Source organism: Bos javanicus, chromosome 24, assembly GCF_032452875.1.
Source record: "Bos javanicus breed banteng chromosome 24, ARS-OSU_banteng_1.0, whole genome shotgun sequence".
NCBI lineage: Eukaryota > Metazoa > Chordata > Mammalia > Artiodactyla > Bovidae > Bos > Bos javanicus.
Genome location: NC_083891.1, coordinates 31,691,607 through 31,710,001, shown reverse-complemented (window position 1 = coordinate 31,710,001; position 18,395 = coordinate 31,691,607). Strand labels below are relative to the sequence as shown.

General features: G+C 40.7%; 1 protein-coding gene across 4 annotated transcripts in view; it reads right to left on the bottom strand.

Moving 5' to 3' along the window:
- The window catches only part of ZNF521 (zinc finger protein 521), a 312,704-nt gene that overhangs the window by 22,344 nt on the left and 271,965 nt on the right, over window positions 1–18,395 (bottom strand). For all 4 annotated transcript variants that reach the window (XM_061399719.1, XM_061399720.1, XM_061399718.1 and 1 more), the window contains 2 exons: window positions 9,899–10,030; window positions 7,313–7,428 (listed from right to left, as the gene is read on the bottom strand). In XM_061399719.1, coding sequence (XP_061255703.1) covers window positions 7,313–7,428; window positions 9,899–10,030 — 248 coding nt within the window. The remainder of the gene's footprint in view (window positions 1–7,312; window positions 7,429–9,898; window positions 10,031–18,395) is intronic.

Genomic DNA, 18,395 nt, shown 5'->3' with positions numbered 1-18,395 from the left:
AACACACTTTTCCACCTCTCCTGTTAGCAAAAGAGAATTTCCACCTGACCCAGAGAAAAAAATGAAAACAAAACAAAACTAAAATAAATCTTTCCCCACACCACACTTCAATCCTACCCTGTCTTATGTAAAGGGGCCAGATAAAACTTTTTGTTTTGGCCACTTATCTCTAATTTGGAAAGAGAGCAGGAAGAAGGGTAGGGTTTTGAAATAACGTTTCTGAAAGCAAATTTAGTGTTCAGTTTTCCCATTGTGTGCTAAAAGGAAAAAATAAAAATAAAAAGAAGCTCAAGGCTCTTACATCCCTTGAAAAACATGAAGGCTTAAATATAAGAATTTTTACCTGGAAACCAATTAACATGAAACTATGTCAAGGTATGATTAATTGGGAAATTATTCCAGTGAACTAGAACAGACAAGTAAGGAAACAGGACATGTCTGGGATCGAGGTTTTATTTCCAGGTAATGATGGATCTGGAGTTTGTTTACTGAGGTCAGCGAGAGGGAGCAGGGAGAGGACCCAGGAATCAGAGCTCCTCCAAGGCCTGTCCCCTCTCACACTCAGCACTGAGGGCTTAGCATCGGCTACTCCATTGCACTCTCAGCAGGACCTGGAAACTGGGCGCGATGCTTTGTTGTTTCCTATATGTCCATTTTCGGAGAAGGCAATGGCACCCCACTCCAGTACTCTTGCCTGGCAAATCCCATGGACGGAGGAGCCTGGTAGGCTGCAGTCCATGGGGTCGCACAGAGTCAGACATAACGGAAGCAACTTAGCAGCAGCAGCAGCACATGCCCATTTTACCGATGATAAAACCAAGGCTCAGAGGCCATCGCTTGTAAGGAACAATGACCAAAATCAAACTCTGGTGATTGTTCTCTGTATTTCATGCCCTCTTCCCTTACACTAAGATGCCTATAGAGAAATCAAAGCAAAATAAAACAAGTGGGAAAAACCCCATAAAAGCCATTTTTAAAATAATCATTATTTGAGATTTTTATGGATGGTGATCTCTCTTACATTCACAGATATCAAAATCATATCCGTCCTTCAAAACCAGCTTAAATGCCTCCCACGTGATGGCTTTCTCGATTATCCCAGCTGGAGAATAAACATCTTCTCTTGGAATACTTAGAACTATTTATTACACATTACCTCATGTGAACATTAATCATATGCAAATCTTATCTTTTCTAGTAGACAGTAAAGATGATATATTACTAATTATTTTTGATATGTCATAGAGAGCTTGGGGCCATGGTAAATTTAAAATGATAAAATTATATTTTTATAAAGATTTTAAATCAATAAATATATATTTTTTAACCAAATAATGGCACAGGGGATGATAGCAATCTATAGTACGGCATCTGTGGTTGGGCTGTTAACAAGGACATTTTTTTAAGGTTCACTTAAAAAAAAAAAATACGTTCAACCTTCTATTTTTAGTTTTATTTTTGGCCAGGCCATGCAGCTTGTAGGATTTTAGTTCCCTAAGCAAGGGTGGATCCCATGGCCCCTGCAGTGAAGGTGTGGAGTCGTAACCACTGGACCACCGGGGAAGCCCCAACAAGGACCTTTAAATGCCTCAACATGTGTTACTTAATACTTTGAGGCATGGACCTGTATAACAATTATTAAAAGGCTGGTTTAGGTACAGCGCTAAGTCAGTGAGTTGACAGTCGGCCACGTGGCAGCCACGCTTCAGTGCTGTGCTGCTGTCCTGTGCTTCCCACCCCTTTGGAGTAATTCATTTTTCTTTCAGAAATATGACCATAAAACTTGAGCAACAGTTAAGCTGTGGTGTGAAAAATATCCATCAAACTCAGGTTGATTTGGTGGGAAAGTGATTCGAGAAGCCAAGCAAACAGCTGTAGAGACCATTATGTATTTAAACTTCAGTGGTATCTGAAAGTCTTGGTGTATCCCTCAGAATGTCAAGTCACTTCTGTATTTTCTATGTGGAAAATACTGCATCCATGGACTAATGAAGAAAAGCTCAAGTATCAGAATAATCTTTGACTCAAAAGAAACTTAATACCAGAAATCTCAGAGCCTCAAGTTCGATTAGGCCAATTCCCTCTCTTCCAACCACCGGAATTCCCTCCAAGTCCATTACATTCATGACATGATGCTTCAGAGAACTTTCTATGGGGACCCATTGGAAGAGGATGGTTTGATCACTGCCATTGAATTGTAGCTTTTCTAGAGGCACCAATGAAACAGTAATTACTGTATTGAAAGAAAGTGGCCTATTCAACAGAATTTTTACAAACACACCACTTGCTCACACCTGTATAAACCATTCTGGATACAAATATGCATTGTAGGATATTATTCTTGGACCATACTATTCTCTCAAAGCAGCTTCCTTAAGTTTTGCAGGAAAAGTTTTGAGGTCTATTAGGAAAACATGTGAAACATTCGACATATTCATTTGCTTTTAAAATAACAAAATGTTAAGTTAGTTCAAATAACGCACTCTTATTCCAAAGCACATCTTCCCGACCAGCATGCGAGGTGGCCCCTGAAGTATATTAGAATTCCTTGCAAGAAGGGAGAAAAACTCCACTGGAAGAAAATGATGATATCCTGCCAGGAATTACACATTACACTTCTCTGGACTGGCATTTGGAACTTCTGGTCAGAAAGGATTCAGGGTCATGCGAAGACAATAGCTTCCACACTGGCAAGCCCTAGATGGAGTGTTCATAGAAACAGACGTTGCGTCTTGCTTAATCTGAAAAGCAACTGTGGTCTGTAATGTCAAAGGATGACACTTGAGTCCTTCATTCCTAAAGATGGAAGTGTATTATGAGGAACTATCTGAATTCTGACTAGTACTGTAGGTGATGTTAATGAAAACAACACATCTCCGTGGGTGTATGTGTAAGACTTCATACTCAACAAAGCACTTCTATCCTTAAAAAGATGTTTTTCTGTTTTCAAATAGATATAAACAGTGAAAGAAATGTAAATTGTTTATTATGGTCAGTAAATCATTTATGCACCATGACCACAGTGGTGTGTGTGCTAATTTACTTCAGTCGTGTCTGACTCTTTGTGACCCTGTGGACTGTAGCCCGCCAGGCTCCTCTGTCCATGGGACTTCCCAGGCAAGAATACTGGAGTGGACTGATGTGCCCTTGGCCAGGGGATCTTCCCCACCCAGGAATCGAACCCATGTCTCTTAGGTCTCCTGTGTTGCTAGGCAGGTTCTTTACCACTAGCACCATCTGGGAAGCCCAACCACAGTGATGTTCCTGGGCAATTCTGTAAAATTACCCTATTCATCTGACTCTAAAATAAAAGCCAAATAGACTATATGCTTTCCACTTGCCAATCTCCAGTTCTTGGGCATTGCATTTGGTTTATAAAATGCCTCTTGTGAAAAATCCTCCTCTCTGAACTTTAGTGGCATAAAAAAAGTAGATGCGTTTAAGTGGTATGACATGGGCCAATTTTAAAATCTCTTAATTTTCCATACCAAGCAATGAAATACTGTGGGCTGGTAAAAGGGCTTCCATTTTTGCTCGGTTATTATTTAGGTTACTGATCTTATTTTCTCTTGTCACCTCAATTTCAACTGATTTCCCCCCTTATTCTTAGAAATTAATAAAACTGTATTTTTTAGTATACTTTATTTTCTATATAGAAACTAAAAGAAATTAATATTTTAAAGTCATATTAACGCCATCCTCTAAGCACAGGTGTGAAGTGATGTGGGAATGAAGACAAACGCACAGAACTATGAGCCCCTAAGTTTAAATCATAAAAATCCAAAAGGTCTCAAAATTAGAAAAAGTAAGCTCTGATATTTTCCTTAATGTATTGAAATTAAAAGCCACTGTTACTACTGAAGAGTTTAGAAAACAGATCTACATAGATATTTCAATGACTGTGGATACTAGCTTTGTAATAATGATCACACATTAACTATAAATACTGTTTTATCGAAGGAGTGATACACATTTTGAGCCTGAGTATTTGCATCAAGGCCAGATATGTATGATTCTGAGGTGGGGTTACAAAAGTAAGTGTACAGCTTCGGATTGTGAAAGAAGTCTTATTTTGGCTCAGATCACAATGTGAATGAATGAGTCAGAGGTGTTTTGAGAGATGTTTGACCTCATAGGTCATAAAGACTCAAAGACTGAGTTCTGTGTTCTATACCACGTCTTCTACACTAGCGGTTCTCAAAGTGTGGCTCGGGGACCTCCGAGGGTCTCCTAGACCCTTGCGGGGAGTCTGTGAAGTCAAGACTCTTTTCATAATAACATTAAAACACTGTTGGCCCCTTACACTCTTGTTATCTCATGAGCATACAGTGGCATTTTCTAAGGGCTACTTGACAATGTGAACATACAAATTCTCTGACAGCTAATAGAACCACAGATTTGTGTATTTTTGTGTTTCAAATGTTTCTCGATTTCTAATATGGAAAATATCAATACATAATGTGAGTGTGCGTAGTTGCTAAGTCGTGTTGGACCCTTTGTGACCCCATGGACTGGAGCCCACCAGGCTCCTCTGTCCACGGAATTCTCCAGGCAAGAATACTGGAGTGGGTTGCCATTTCCTACTCCTGGGGGTCTTCCTGACCCAGGGATCGAACCCACTTCTCCTGCGCCCTCTGCATTGGCAGGTGGATTCTTTACCACTAGCGCCACTTGGGAAGGCCCTCAGTATACAGTAACCCATGTAAATCAAAGTGCTTTGTGGTCTTCAATAATTTTTAAGCGTCAAGGCATCCTGCTATCAAAGAGGTAGAGAACCCCTGGTCTATACACTAATGGAAAGACTGGGAGGAGGGTTCAGGATGGGGAACACATGTATACCTGTGGTGGATTCATTTTGATATTTGGCAAAACTAATACAAGTATGTTAAGTTTAAAAATAAAATAAAATTAAAAAAAAAAAAGAAAGACTGTACAGTGTACAGTCCATGAAACTCCAAAATACACTATGAAAGAAACCTGGAGCCCCAGAGAATGTGTTTAATTGCTTACTTCTGTCTGCTAGCCAATGTGCCACATGTCACCACTGCCAGAGTGTGGGGTTGTTTTAATGAAAGACACTGAAGTGACCACCAGGTCAGTAGTGTTGTTGTTTAGTTAGTAAGTCATATCCCACTCTTTTGCGACCCCGTGGACGGTAGCCCGCCAGGTTCCTCTGTCCATGGGATTTCCCAGGCATGAAAACTGAAGTGGGTTGCCATTTCCTTCTCCAGGGGGGTCTTCCCGACAAGGGATCAAACTCGCATCTCTGGCTTGGCAGGCAGATTCTTTACCATTGGAGAAGGCAATGGCACCCCACTCCAGCACTCTTGCCTGGAAAATCCCATGGACGGAGGAGCCTGGTAGGCTGCAGTCCATGGGGTCACGAAGAGTCGGACACGACTGAGCGACTTCACTTTCACTTTTCACTTTCCTGCATTGGAGAAGGAAATGGCAACCCACTCCAGTGTTCTTGCCTGGAGAATCCCAGGGACGGGGGAGCCTGGTGGGTTGCCCTCCCTGGGGTCGCACAGAGTCGGACACGACTGAAGCGACTTAGCAGCAGCGGCAGCAGCAGAGCCACCTGGGAAGCCCACTCAGTTAGGGTTAGGGTTAGCATTAGAATCTACAAAAGTGAACTTGTTCCAAACTTTCCCCCAAGAATACTAGCAGGAAGCCAGAATCTCTACAACTTTGATTTTAAACTATTAGGAATTCTGCTTCACAGTTTACATATTAATTAACAGCATCATTAGGCATACTGTCCTTATCCTTTAAAATCAACACAAAGGACTTACCCTTCCATACATACTGCAATAAGAATATTATGTTTTCCAATAGAAATGCAGGTTATTTTAATGACATGTACTTTTAAATAATAGTCTAACTTGGTCTATCTTCTGTATCCAACGCACAAACACGTGACGGAGTAGAATTCTTTTTTTTGAAGTAATGAAAAGTCTATAGCAACTTTAAGTCTGGTGCATTGACTCATCATAACTAAATGACATCACCCATTCTTTCAGAGATTTTTTATCTTACGTCTTTATTTGCTATGTGTTCACTGATAGGATAAAAACTGAGATGTTATTAACAAACTATAAATTCCTTATTTTGATACAAAATTCACATAAATATGGCTTCCCTACAGCCCAAGGAACTCTAAAGCTGCCCTGGGGTCCACAGCTCGGGATGACAGATGAAGAAGTGGGTGGGGCTTTGGGTCCCTTACTCCTACCTCAACTATGTCAACCACATCAGACCCTCTTCTGGTTATTTAGGGAATTTGATACCAAAGGAAAAAACATCATCCTTACCCTATTTTAGTCTAAATAATTTTACGGTTAATAATAATCCTCACAATAATGAAATAACTGGATTCTAATTCATTCTCCTCCAAAGGCACCAATGAGATTTAATTTAAAAAAAAGTATTACTCTTATATCATTCCATCTGAAAAATGAGGATATATATTAGACCCATTTTTCTCAGATGAAGTAAGAAGAAAAAAACATTTATTTTCCCTATAATAAGTGACATTTCTGGGTTAGGATCCAGGTCTCTGACTGATACCAGCCTATTGTTAAGAATAATCAAATTGACCAAACATTTCTATTCTATTTTAGAGTTTATACCCCATATTCAGAGCTTTTATTTAATTTTACCTAACAACAGGCCTATGAATGTTACATCTGTCTATCATTTTCTTCACATCCAAGGTCCAGTCACATCCGAGGTTCAGAAACATTATTGACAAGCACAAGGTCACACATTTTGCAAGATTCAAAGCTAACATCTTTGGGTACCAAAATTTGTACCCAAAGGCTGCCACTAAATAATAATGATTCCATCCCGTTAAGCAGAAGAAACATATTGGACAAGAGTATATCTTCTTTCCTCTCTTCCCTTCTCCCTTCCAATTTTAAGCCCCTCAGGACAACAATAACCTGGACATCCAGCCAGCTTGAAGCCCAGTGGGAACAGAACATGAATAAAACAGGGTTTGGGAGAATGGGCCTTGACGAACGAGGTGAATGATCCCACAGTCCAATAAACCTGACCCTGCAGTCTATCACACTGGGTCAGAAGGTCCAATTATAGGTCTGTTCTAGTTCTTTTTATGATTGACAGCAGCCAGAGGCAAAATGACTTTGGTGTCTGTTAATCCAGCCTCTAATTTTCCCTTTGCCCCAATCCATACACAGCATCATGGTGGCCAGGGTGAGTGATACGGTGAATCCAGACTTAAAATGCCCTTGTTTCCTATAAGTAGAGCGACTGCGTTCAATGCCAGGCCTCCCCATGGGGACATTACCTGCAGCTCTGTTTGGAAGAAAAACTTCTGTGGACATTGTGTGCAGTCGTAGATCTTGTCTTCTTGTCCATGGGCAGAGAAAATATGCTGCTGCAACTTGTTTGCTTGAACAAACACTGAAACGATAAAAGGAGAGTGAACTGGGGGTTATTTTCATTCCAAAATGCCCTCCGTTGATGGCTCCCTGTGAACAGCGGCAGAGGAATGGACTGAATGGAGTGCCTTCTGGGTGTGACCACTGCCAGGGTCCAGGGGAGAGCAACGTCACACATGCTTAGGGGTTGGGTCTCTGGCTTTTGTTAAGATGCACTCTACCGAGCACCTATTTCAACACAAACAGCTCCAAAGTAAAGGTTTATCGTGGCCCTGCTCCCCATGAATCTTTTAAAATGAAAATTGTCAAACGCACAGCACTGTCTGAACAGAAATGACTCTTATTTCTCAGCAACCCACAGGTTACAAAATCATAGATGCCCAAACCCAGTTTATTGCATTTGCCTAAAGTTACAGCTAGCAAACCGTTCTCTATTTAAATGTGTTAATGCTAAAAATGATATCCCACAGCTACTCTGGGGCACTGTCTATAAATGTGAAACAGAACGGCAGGTAAATTCTCTTTGGATACTTTAAGATCAACTCAGCCTACACATGGAATGCAAGGGTTTCAATAATATAAACATGTTCAATTTTAATGACTACAAAACAAGGCCCTAAGACTGTGTAACAGTTTACCTAGGAGACATACTATTAATAATTAAATTGTATATGCCAGAGGCAGTGTTTGGGTTGGGAGAACTGACTTCTGATGGATGCCTGGTGTACTGTGACCTAAAAAAGTTTGCATCTACAATATTAATCTGTATAGGCAGGGAAAGGATTTATTAAAGATGTTGGCATTTGACTTTGACTCTATTCTAATCATTAAAATTATTCTAATTGCCAGCCAACCTAAAATATTAGAATATTGTTCTTTTGAGTCATACATTTTAATCATATTTCTCATTACTTTAAACATCTATCAGATTTCTTCTCGCACTTAACATGCTTTATATTGGAAGAGGTTTTTTTTTGTTTTGTTTTGTTTTTAAAATTACTTCAAGATACACTAAACAATTTAGGTCTGTCAGCGCAGGAAAAGCAGACCATTCATGATTAATGCATTTTTGTCTTTTACCTACATCAACCCAAAGAAATGGGGTTTTGATACTGATTTGCAATGAATCTCCATCTAACATAGCACATTTTACGAGGCTCCCAGCCATAACATGAAGGAGCTATTTTATTAGGGGTCTTAATCATGAAGAGATCTATGACCAGTTCTCCTTAGGAAGACTTACTATGAACTTTTATAAAGAAGCCAGACTCCTGATGCATTGTATCTTTAGACAAATACTATGTTATAGTAAAAACACATATATATTTTTTAAATAATAAGTTGGAGGAATCAAAAAATAGTTCCAAAAGAAGGAGTGGCCGAATGGGATGCAAGTACTGAATGAAGGAGCCTCACGGGCAAATGGTAAAGACAGAACCACCAACACAGTCTGGTAGTATTTCACTGGAACATAGCCTTTCACTTTTGATTTAATTACAGGACAGAAATCTACAGGCTGAATGCAGTGAAGGTTAATAATCAATGCTTTGGAATTTTGCTCCACAAACCAAGAAGGTGGTTTTAAGAGAAGGATATATTTTTGTTTTGTTTTGCTTTTTCTGACAAATAAGAAGGGCATATAGCCTTGAGGGGTTTGAACAATGAGTCCAAGACACAGGCAAAATAATCACAAAGGATTTTCCAAAATAACTTTGTCACTGTTATAGGAGCAGCAGAAACGTGTGTGATCATATTTCAACCCCTATGGGCTTCAAATTACAGTTTCTGATTTACTTTTTTTTTTTTTTTGCTGCTGCTGCTTCTGCTGAAAACTGTAATGTTACAGCATCTCATAAAAGTTTCTTCTCAAAAGTGTAAACATAATATTGTTGTTCAGTCGCTAAGTCATGTCTGACTCTTTGCAACCTTGGGGACTGCAGCCCACCGGACTCCTCTGTCCTCCACTATCTCTCCGAGTTTGCTCAAACTGATATTCACAGGACATAAGACCTCATCTAATCTGTTTTTTTAGTTCAAAGAACTGGGGGAGGGTTCTAATAATGACTTTAAATTTCATATGGGGAAATGTTACAAAATTCTCTGTGTTTAAATAACAGACATGTGTTGACACCACGGCTGACTTTTAGTCTCATGTCTTGCTATGAAAAAGCTCCCTTTGTCTCGCTAACCTTTTAACGTCGAGGGGAGAAAAGTGAATGGAACATGGATGTCATTTTAGAAACGGAAGAGTGCAAACTTCTGAGAGAACTTAAAATGCCATTTGTTCATCCTGACAGTTAACCTTCCTGACCGTCTGAGCCTTTAAAGTAGGCAGCAATCAATAATGCTAATCAGCAGAAATCAAACATCTTCTCCCTAAATTGAACCGCAGTCAGATCTGTAAAAGGCCACAGCAGTGGGAAGTATGCCTTGATAGGAAAGACGTGATGTGGCCATGAACCTCTCCCGAGTTTTCCAGATCATCTTCCTACCTGTAAAGCAGACGGGACACTTGAAGGTACCGCCCATCCCTTCGAAGCTGTGCTCGATCAGGTGGCACTGCAGCTTGGCAGGGGAGTCAAAGGTTTGGCTGCAAAGTTTGCACTCGTGGTTCAGCCCTTCATCTGTCAAGGAAAGCATGTGAGCAGAAAAGTTGACACCCATCACATCTTTGACAGGCTAGTGAGTTACCTATAACTCTGTACATTAAACTCTTTCCACCAAAAATCAATGATTAGTAGTATATATGGGTTCTGGTTAATTTCACATTATTTATGAGTTTATATCAATTGAAAACATTTCTGGAATTTAAAATCGAATGATAGTCACAAGGCAGGTTTTATCTTACGGCGGTGTGTGTCAAGCTTTGAAAGTATAATTGCTAAGTCAGTAATGAGGCATCTCCTTTCCTCTAACTAGTAAGATTTTATGTATGTTCAGTTGCTCAGTCGTGTCTGACTCTTTGCAACCCATGGACTGTAGCCCACCGGGCTTCTCTGTCCATGGGGATTTTCCAGGCAAGAATACTATACTGGAGTGGGTTGCCATTTCCTTCTCCAATCAAGATTTTATAGGCTGTGTATTTCCAAAGTTCTAAAACAAAGGGCCCATAGAAGAATGAACTACTTCCCCAGGCTTATCTTCTGGTTTATCAAGAAGGTTCTAGAGCTTTCTGTTACTAACTAACATACTTTTTTTTAGTCGTTTTCCCATTGACACAGACTTTTCTACTTCTAAGATTTTCTGGCAATTATGAAATATTATTAATGCTCACAGTATTTTATAAGTGTTATTTTCCTGAATGGCACTCCTATCCTCCATATATTCTGAGTGTACTGTTCCCTTCATTTTGTAAGACAGTCTCAATTTTACCCCCCAGATCTAGACTTTGCCTGTACTTCTTCAAAGGCACTTTGATGAGCTCCAGGCTCACTTTTGACTAGTCCTGGAGTATTCTTTGATAGCTTAGAAACAAAATGGTAGAAAAATATTTTAATGTAATAACAATTATTATATAAAATGAAAAGTCTGTGTTGTAAATATAAAACATCATTTGTATGTTTTTTCATCAAAATGTTTATGAAATTATGCATTTAAGGATTATTATAACTTGTTTCAATTTTCAGTTATAAGAAATGAAAACCAGTAGCATGAGAATAAACAACCCATCGCTTTGGTGCCTACTGTGTTCCAGACACTATTGTTCTAAGACTAAATTCACTGAGTTTAACAACAACAACTACTCTTATTCCCCTTTTAGAGATGAGAAAAATGATGCTCAGAGAGTTGAATTGACTTTGCTCTGAGTCATAGGACCAGTTCTTGGTGGAACCAGAACTTAAACCCAGGCAGCCTGACCTCATGGTCCATGATTTTAGCAGATATACTATGTCAGAAACCAATTACTCCCAAGACTCTCATCAAGAAAAGTAAGGGCTAAGCGGCTTCAGTTTAACCTGAAATGGTATCAAGTTATACTTTTATCTTCTCTTATTTGCAGTGATTAGAAATGCTACTAAGGAATATCTGTGTCAGACAGTCTAGGTCAAGGGAACGAAAAATACATTCCCACCACAGGGGTAATGAGTCTACACTCCAAAGTTGCTTCCTTTGAGTCAACACAAGAGGCATGCAGAAATCCTTCACCAGTTGGTATCACTGGCAACATAAAGGCCCAATTACAAAGTGAATTATTATTAGCTAACTAGGAGTAAAATCACTCTATTTGTATTCCTAATCTTTCTTCTCACACAAGTATGAGTCTTTAGAAGCAGAGGATTGGAATTTGTAAAAAGAGAAGCAAAGCACTAATTAAGCCACCCAGTACTGTCTACATTTCACAGGAGATAAAAACCTACTCTGTATTTGGGTGGCACAGTAAATTCCTTGATTATAATTATGTAAGAAGGAGTTTAATTGTGCATACTGACATGACAAGGGGTTATACAAAAAGCTTTAGGGATTATATAAGATCAAGGGTTTTTCATCTGTTCCCTTCTCTCTCTCTTTTTGAAAATCCTAAAGGCACCAAAATTTTTGTAAATTTTGGATATTTAGTAATATAAGAACCACTGTTTATGGTAGAGAATTGGGTCAGTAAGTTAATCGTCAGAAATGCTTGCCAAATTTAAATGTTTTCTATTTCCTCAACGCTGTATACCTTTCTTGTGATGGTAAGATGGTAACTAAGAGTTCTAATTTCATCCTTAAGTTATGTGTTTTGCACAAGGACCAAGCTGTGGTCTGTGAGTCTGAGGAGGTGTACACATTTGTTCCAGAATTCTTGAACTTGCAACATTTGTTGAGGAAAATACATAGGCCTGGGCTTCTCAGGCGGTGCAAGTGATAAAGAAACTGCCTGCCACCGCAGCAGACAGAGAAGAGGGTGCCTACCACCGCAGCAGACAGAGGAGAAGAGGGTGCCTGCCACCGCAGCAGACAGAGGAGAAGAGGGTGCCTGCCACCGCAGCAGACAGAGGAGAAGAGGGTGCCTGCCACCGCAGCAGACAGAGGAGAAGAGGGTGCCTGCCACCGCAGCAGACAGAGGAGAAGAGGGTGCCTGCCACCGCAGCAGACAGAGGAGAAGAGGGTACCTGCCACCGCAGCAGACAGAGGAGAAGAGGGTGCCTGCCACTGCAGCAGACAGAGGAGAAGAGGGTTTGACCCCTGGGTCGGGAAGATCCCCTGGAGAAGGAAGTGGCAACCCACTCCAGTATTTTTGCCTGGAGAATCCCATGGACAGAGGAGCCTGGGGGCTACAGTCCATGGGGTTGCAAAGAGTCAGACACGACTGAAGGGACTTAGCACGCATGCACATGTATGTAGGCCTGATGAATTTTCTTGGGAATAATGACTGACTGTTGTTGCTGCTGCTGCTAAGTTGCTTCAGTCGTGTCCAACTCTGTGCGACCCCAGAGAGGGCAGCCCACCAGGCTCCCCCATCTCTGGGATTCTCCAGGCAAGAACATTGGAGTGGCTTGCCATTTCCTTCTCCAATGCATGAAAGTGAAAAGTGAAAGTGAAGTAGTTCAGTCGTGTCCGACTCTTCGAGACCCCGTGGACTGCAGCCTACCAGGCTCCTCCGTCCATGGGATTTTCCAGGCAAGCGTACTGGAGTGGGGTGCTGTTGTCTTCTCTGAGCGATTGACTGTTACATGAACATAATGTCAATTATGCAAGTGAGGGTGATCTTCAATGTGATGTTATCTTTCAGGACTAGGAGTATTTTGTTTAGCAAAATAATATAAGGAAAAATAAATAAGATAGTATAAGGAAAATGTCCTCATCAATTTTTATTTATTTCCCATTCTAAGAACAGAGAAGTTCAGTCACAAAATGTTAAATACTCAAAATTGAGTCCAGGGAGAATGGCATTGAAACATGTAAAATATCATGTATGAAACGAGATGCCAGTCCAGGTTCGATGCACGATACTGGATGCTTGGGGCTAGCGCACTGGGACGACCCAGAGGGAGGGTATGGGGAGGGAGGAGGGAGGAGGGTTCAGGATGGGGAACACATGTATACCTGTGGCGGATTCATTTTGATATTTGGCAAAACTAATACAATTATGTAAAGTTTAAAAATAAAAAAAAATTGAGTCCAGTGAATTCACAAAAATGTGACATGCTCATAAAGTATTCATGCATTATTAGTGTAGATTTCTTTTTCATGAATTTCATGCTTTGAGAGGGCACTTATAGCAATGATAATGACAACAGCATCCAGCATTTTCAGAACTCTTTATAGTTTAAAAGCACATTATAATATTAAAAAAATGTTGGAAGTTCTATCTGCCTTTTATTTCGAAGTTACCTAGAGGTCTTTTCCAACAAATAACTTGTCCTAGTTATTTGAGTAGGAGAGAAAATATATCTGAATGATTACACAGCAAATGACAAGCAGAAGCCAGGATGCTCCGATTTAGACATCAGACATGCCCACCCATTTATCCTGCTGTTGTTAACGTCTCTGCTCATCCCCATGTTCAGACTTACTTATCATCACAGGGTCCAACGATGATGAATGAGAGAAAGAGAGGGGAACCCAAAACATTTTCATAACTGGTTAACATAATTCATTCTGTACTTTTAAAAACTGAAGTAGGGGGAGAGAGGGTAATGGGCAACTAATTAAACTTATTTATAATAAGAATTTCAAAAGTTTATACTTAGTCTCTGTCGAACTCTGCCGTCATTCTGCATGTGCATAGTGTGGCTAAGGGCAGTTTTCAAAGAATTTCGAAAACACTCTTAGTCCTGGGGGATCAAGCTGAGCTAAGCTCTGTTTCCTTTCAAAACGGAGCTTCCCTCCTTCCTTCTTCCTGTCTGGTAGGTCCTTAAGAACAGTACCGGGTAACCATGGTTTCCCTTAAAAGTCCACGCTCATGAGGGGCCGCCATCAACATCTCCAACTTCGGGTCAATTTAAGTCTTAGACACTCACCTTGTTTCCTAAAGATGACAAAAGCTTAAAAAATTCGATTGGGGTAACCATTTCTGCTCTCGGGAAAGGTAGCAGCTGACAGTAATTGGATAATCCAGTCTGACTCATTTATTAAAAAGAGATTCTGAGTCAGCTGATTTAATAACCATTACAATATTCCATTAAGAACACAATAGGCTAGAGCAGCCCTATATTTTTATTAAGAGTGATAGGGGGCATCTATGGAAGAAATATCAGAATTTTTCTTCCTCTTTTTTTTTTGCTTATCTATAGTCTTCAGATCTTCTATAATAAGCATAATTTACCTTTATAGGTTACTTTGAAAATTAAAGAATAAAAACACTATCTTTTCTATGCGCGTGCTATGTCACTTCAGTGGTGTCTGATTCTTTGCTATGGACCGTAGTCTACCAAGCTCCTCTGTCCATGGGATTCTCCAGGCAAAAATACTGGAGTAGGTTGCCATGCCCTCCTCCAGGGGATCTTCCCAACTCAGGGATTGAACCCACGTCTCTTATGTCTGGTGCATTGGCAAGTTGGTTCTTTACCACTAGCACCACCTGGGAAGCCCAATCTCTTCTACACCTTACTAATAAAGATTGATTACAACTCTGAAATTTTAAATGCCAAAAAGAAAATGAGCAATATTATGAAGTATAGAAAAAGTCCAATTCTGAACATTAGACTGAGAAGTATTCCAACCAAATATACGTGAAAGCACAAATAAGCACATGTAAAGAGAGAGAGAAACATCACTATGCATATTATCAACTGAATGAAAAGAATATGGAGCTTTCAATACAAACCCATACCTTTTCAGAACAAACAGAAAACGCCCCTTTCTCGTATCCCGGTGCAAGGGAGCATGCATGCCACCAGTACTGTGGATCTGATGTTAGAAAAGGCAAGCGTGAAGCTCTTACCACTGAGAACGTGTTGGCAGCCAGCAACTTCCTGTCCTGGTCAACTGCTTTAAAGCATGATCAAAGATGGTTTGGGTATAACTGAGAAATCATTTCACATGTATATAAAGTTCAGCTAAAATAATTATTTCCATTTGTTAATCTCCATTTAAATGTGAACATAAATGTAAACAGGAATCAAGTCTACATAGAAGAGACTGATGCTAATGTAAATATTTACTCCAGTATTAAATGTTGCAAAGGAAAGAATCTGAATACATAATTGCAATGCAACCTCACTGCCTTTACTAGGGAACGTGATAATCATTTACTATAATCATGTGCCCCAAGAACAAAATCTGTTCCTCTAAGGCCAGTTCAAAGGGGAATGATAATTTCTCTCTCTCCAATTTATAAAACCTGGACAAACACAACTATTAATCAGCCAGTTTTGTAACAGAAAAAAATAAGAGCTACCATTCAAGCACAACCCAGGTTATAGGCTCCAACACGGCAATTGTTAGCGGAACACAAGACACTGACATTTCAATACAAGCTTTCAACAAGAGAAGCCCTTTAAGCAGCCTCCAGACTGTGTGTCCCATGTTTACACTCCTTTTCCTTCAATAAAAACAAAAATCTAGAGCAGCTACAAGCAAATGTTCAGTGGTTGACTTACATGCAGCTGTTATCCCAGGAATCACTGGGGGACCCCTAATATCGTCTGATCAACACTGCAGCCATTACTGAGGACCAATTTGTAACGGTTTATAAGTAGAACTCCTCCCGTTTACCCTGGAGACTGGCCAGAAGGGTCCTCCAGCCTCTTGCACCGCATAAATCTACAGGCTAAAGTCCAAAGCGAGAAACCCCTCCTGGTACCTCATCACGTGGCATGGGGCCATCCTTGAAAAGCTCTGATCTGAGTGAGAGTAAACTCTGCCCTTGGAATCCAAACAGAGGAATCAAATGCCCTGCAGTTGCAATTTTTCCAGTTCGACTGTGTATACCACCACATCCTCCTCTATATTTTTAAATCCAAGAAAACTCTGCCCTAAACCAATTCCCAACCCCCAACACTTATACTTTGGCTTCTCCTCTTCCCTGAGTTAATTTCCAAGCACACATTTATAAGCTAGGGGTTTGAGGAGTAACAAAGAAAAGCCACACATGACAAAACTCACCCCTTGGCTACGCTGGCTCACCCTAGGAACCAGGAGTAGAAAAATAGGCTGACTGTACTGTAATTTGCCATGTACACAGCCATCACATATTTCTAGGCCCACAGTGCTCAGGCCACTGTAATTTGTTGTGTTATATACAGTACATATTTCACAACAGTAACACAAACACACTGAGTGCTAATCTGGCAATGGGGAATATTACTCAGTCCTCAAAGTTGGCCAGGAGATCCGTCATCACGCCCCAAAGTAAGGCAGCATTTGAGACTACTGAATACAATATGAACCCTTTCTTTACCCTGGGCTTCCCTGGTGGCTCAGATGATAAAGAATCTGCCTGCAATGCAGGTGACCCAGGTCCTGTCTCTGGGTTGGGAAGGTCCCCTGAAGAAGGGCATGGCAACCCACTCCAGCATTTTTGCCTGGGAAATCCCATGGACAGGAGAGCCTGGTGGGCTACAGTCCATGGAGTCGAAAGAGTTGGACACGACTGAGCAACTAACTCTTAACACTTGCCTTACCCTAGTTAAAAAGTTCTACCCTATTCTTCTGAGCAATTCGACATGAAAATGAATGTTGCCTGAAGACTGTCACTGCATTTTCTTGGATTTTTCTCAATGGTAGTATGAGAATGTCTGGCTTTTATTTCTGTGCCACACAAGAGAGGAATATGCGATACAAACAAGTGACTCCCATTAAGACAGGAAGGGCACTGGGAATCCTGAGAGTAATTGAGTTATTTGAGTAATCGGGGTAATTGAGTAATCGGGTACCTCGGCTTTGACTATCCATACACAAAATACCTAACCCTTAAGTACATCAAGAAAAGCAAAATGATAAACATCCCTTGTGTCTCAGTGAGAATCATTTTTCCCAAGATCATGTGTTTTTATTTATTTTGGCTATGCTGTGCAGCATGAGGGTTCTTAATTCCTCGCCCAGGGATCGAACTGGTGCTCCCTGCGTTGGGAATGTGGAGTCTTAACCACTGGACTGCTAGGGAAGTCCCTCAGCTAGAGTCTTATTTCAAGGACACCTACAAAGTGCAGGCCTGCACTGAACTCAGTTACTACCTGCTTTTGGCCAACAGTCTAAGGCTGTGATGCCTTTGGACTTTATAAGCAAAGCCACTGATACTGACACTGTTATTTCCTGTCTTGAACTTCTCATTATCAGCAGGGCTGGAGCAGGAAATGATTCAACTGGGGTCGGCTGCATTGTACCCAGCAGATTTTAAAGAGCCCAGGGGCTGCCTCGAGCCCCATAAACATCAGCAGCTTGGAAACTAGCAGGAGGTCCAGGTGGGTTGGGATGGGAGAGGTAGGCAGTGGGATTTCAGATGCTCTGAGAGGCAATATCGTCCAATTCCTTGGCTATTATTATCGGTGGTGGGTAGCAGTTATTAGAATATTCTCATGTAGGAGAAAACCCTGGAATGCTGTTCCAACAATACACAATAAAACAAACAACACACTATAAAAGGTGGCTTCCCTTCGGCTGCGGGGACTCGGCAGCGACACTGTGGCTCAAGTGTGGGATCAGGGCAAAGCACACAGACTAAACATACCTTTCCGACCCGATTTTACCTCCAGGTCTGCATCCCTTCCTTTACTTTTCTAATCTAAACGTGGGCCCCGTAGCTGAAGGCCCAGAGTGTGTGTTACACAGTGCCAGCAGGTAGCTTTAAAGGCAAAGGTTTGGGGCTGAAATGTTTTTATTAAAAAACACAAGACAAACATCAGTTTTGGGTAAGGCACTGATAAAATCACTTTGAGCTCCTCCTCACCCTACTCCCCAAACAAAAGACACTCTTAACTAAGGAAAGAAGAAAGAGCACGTGCTTCTTAGTAACAGTACTGTTAGCTCTGAAAAAGCAAGAGTGAAGACGGGGTGGGAATGAGGATGGAGACCCACTAAATCTGTAATATAATCTCTAGTTCTGCTTAGAAACTAGGGTTGCTT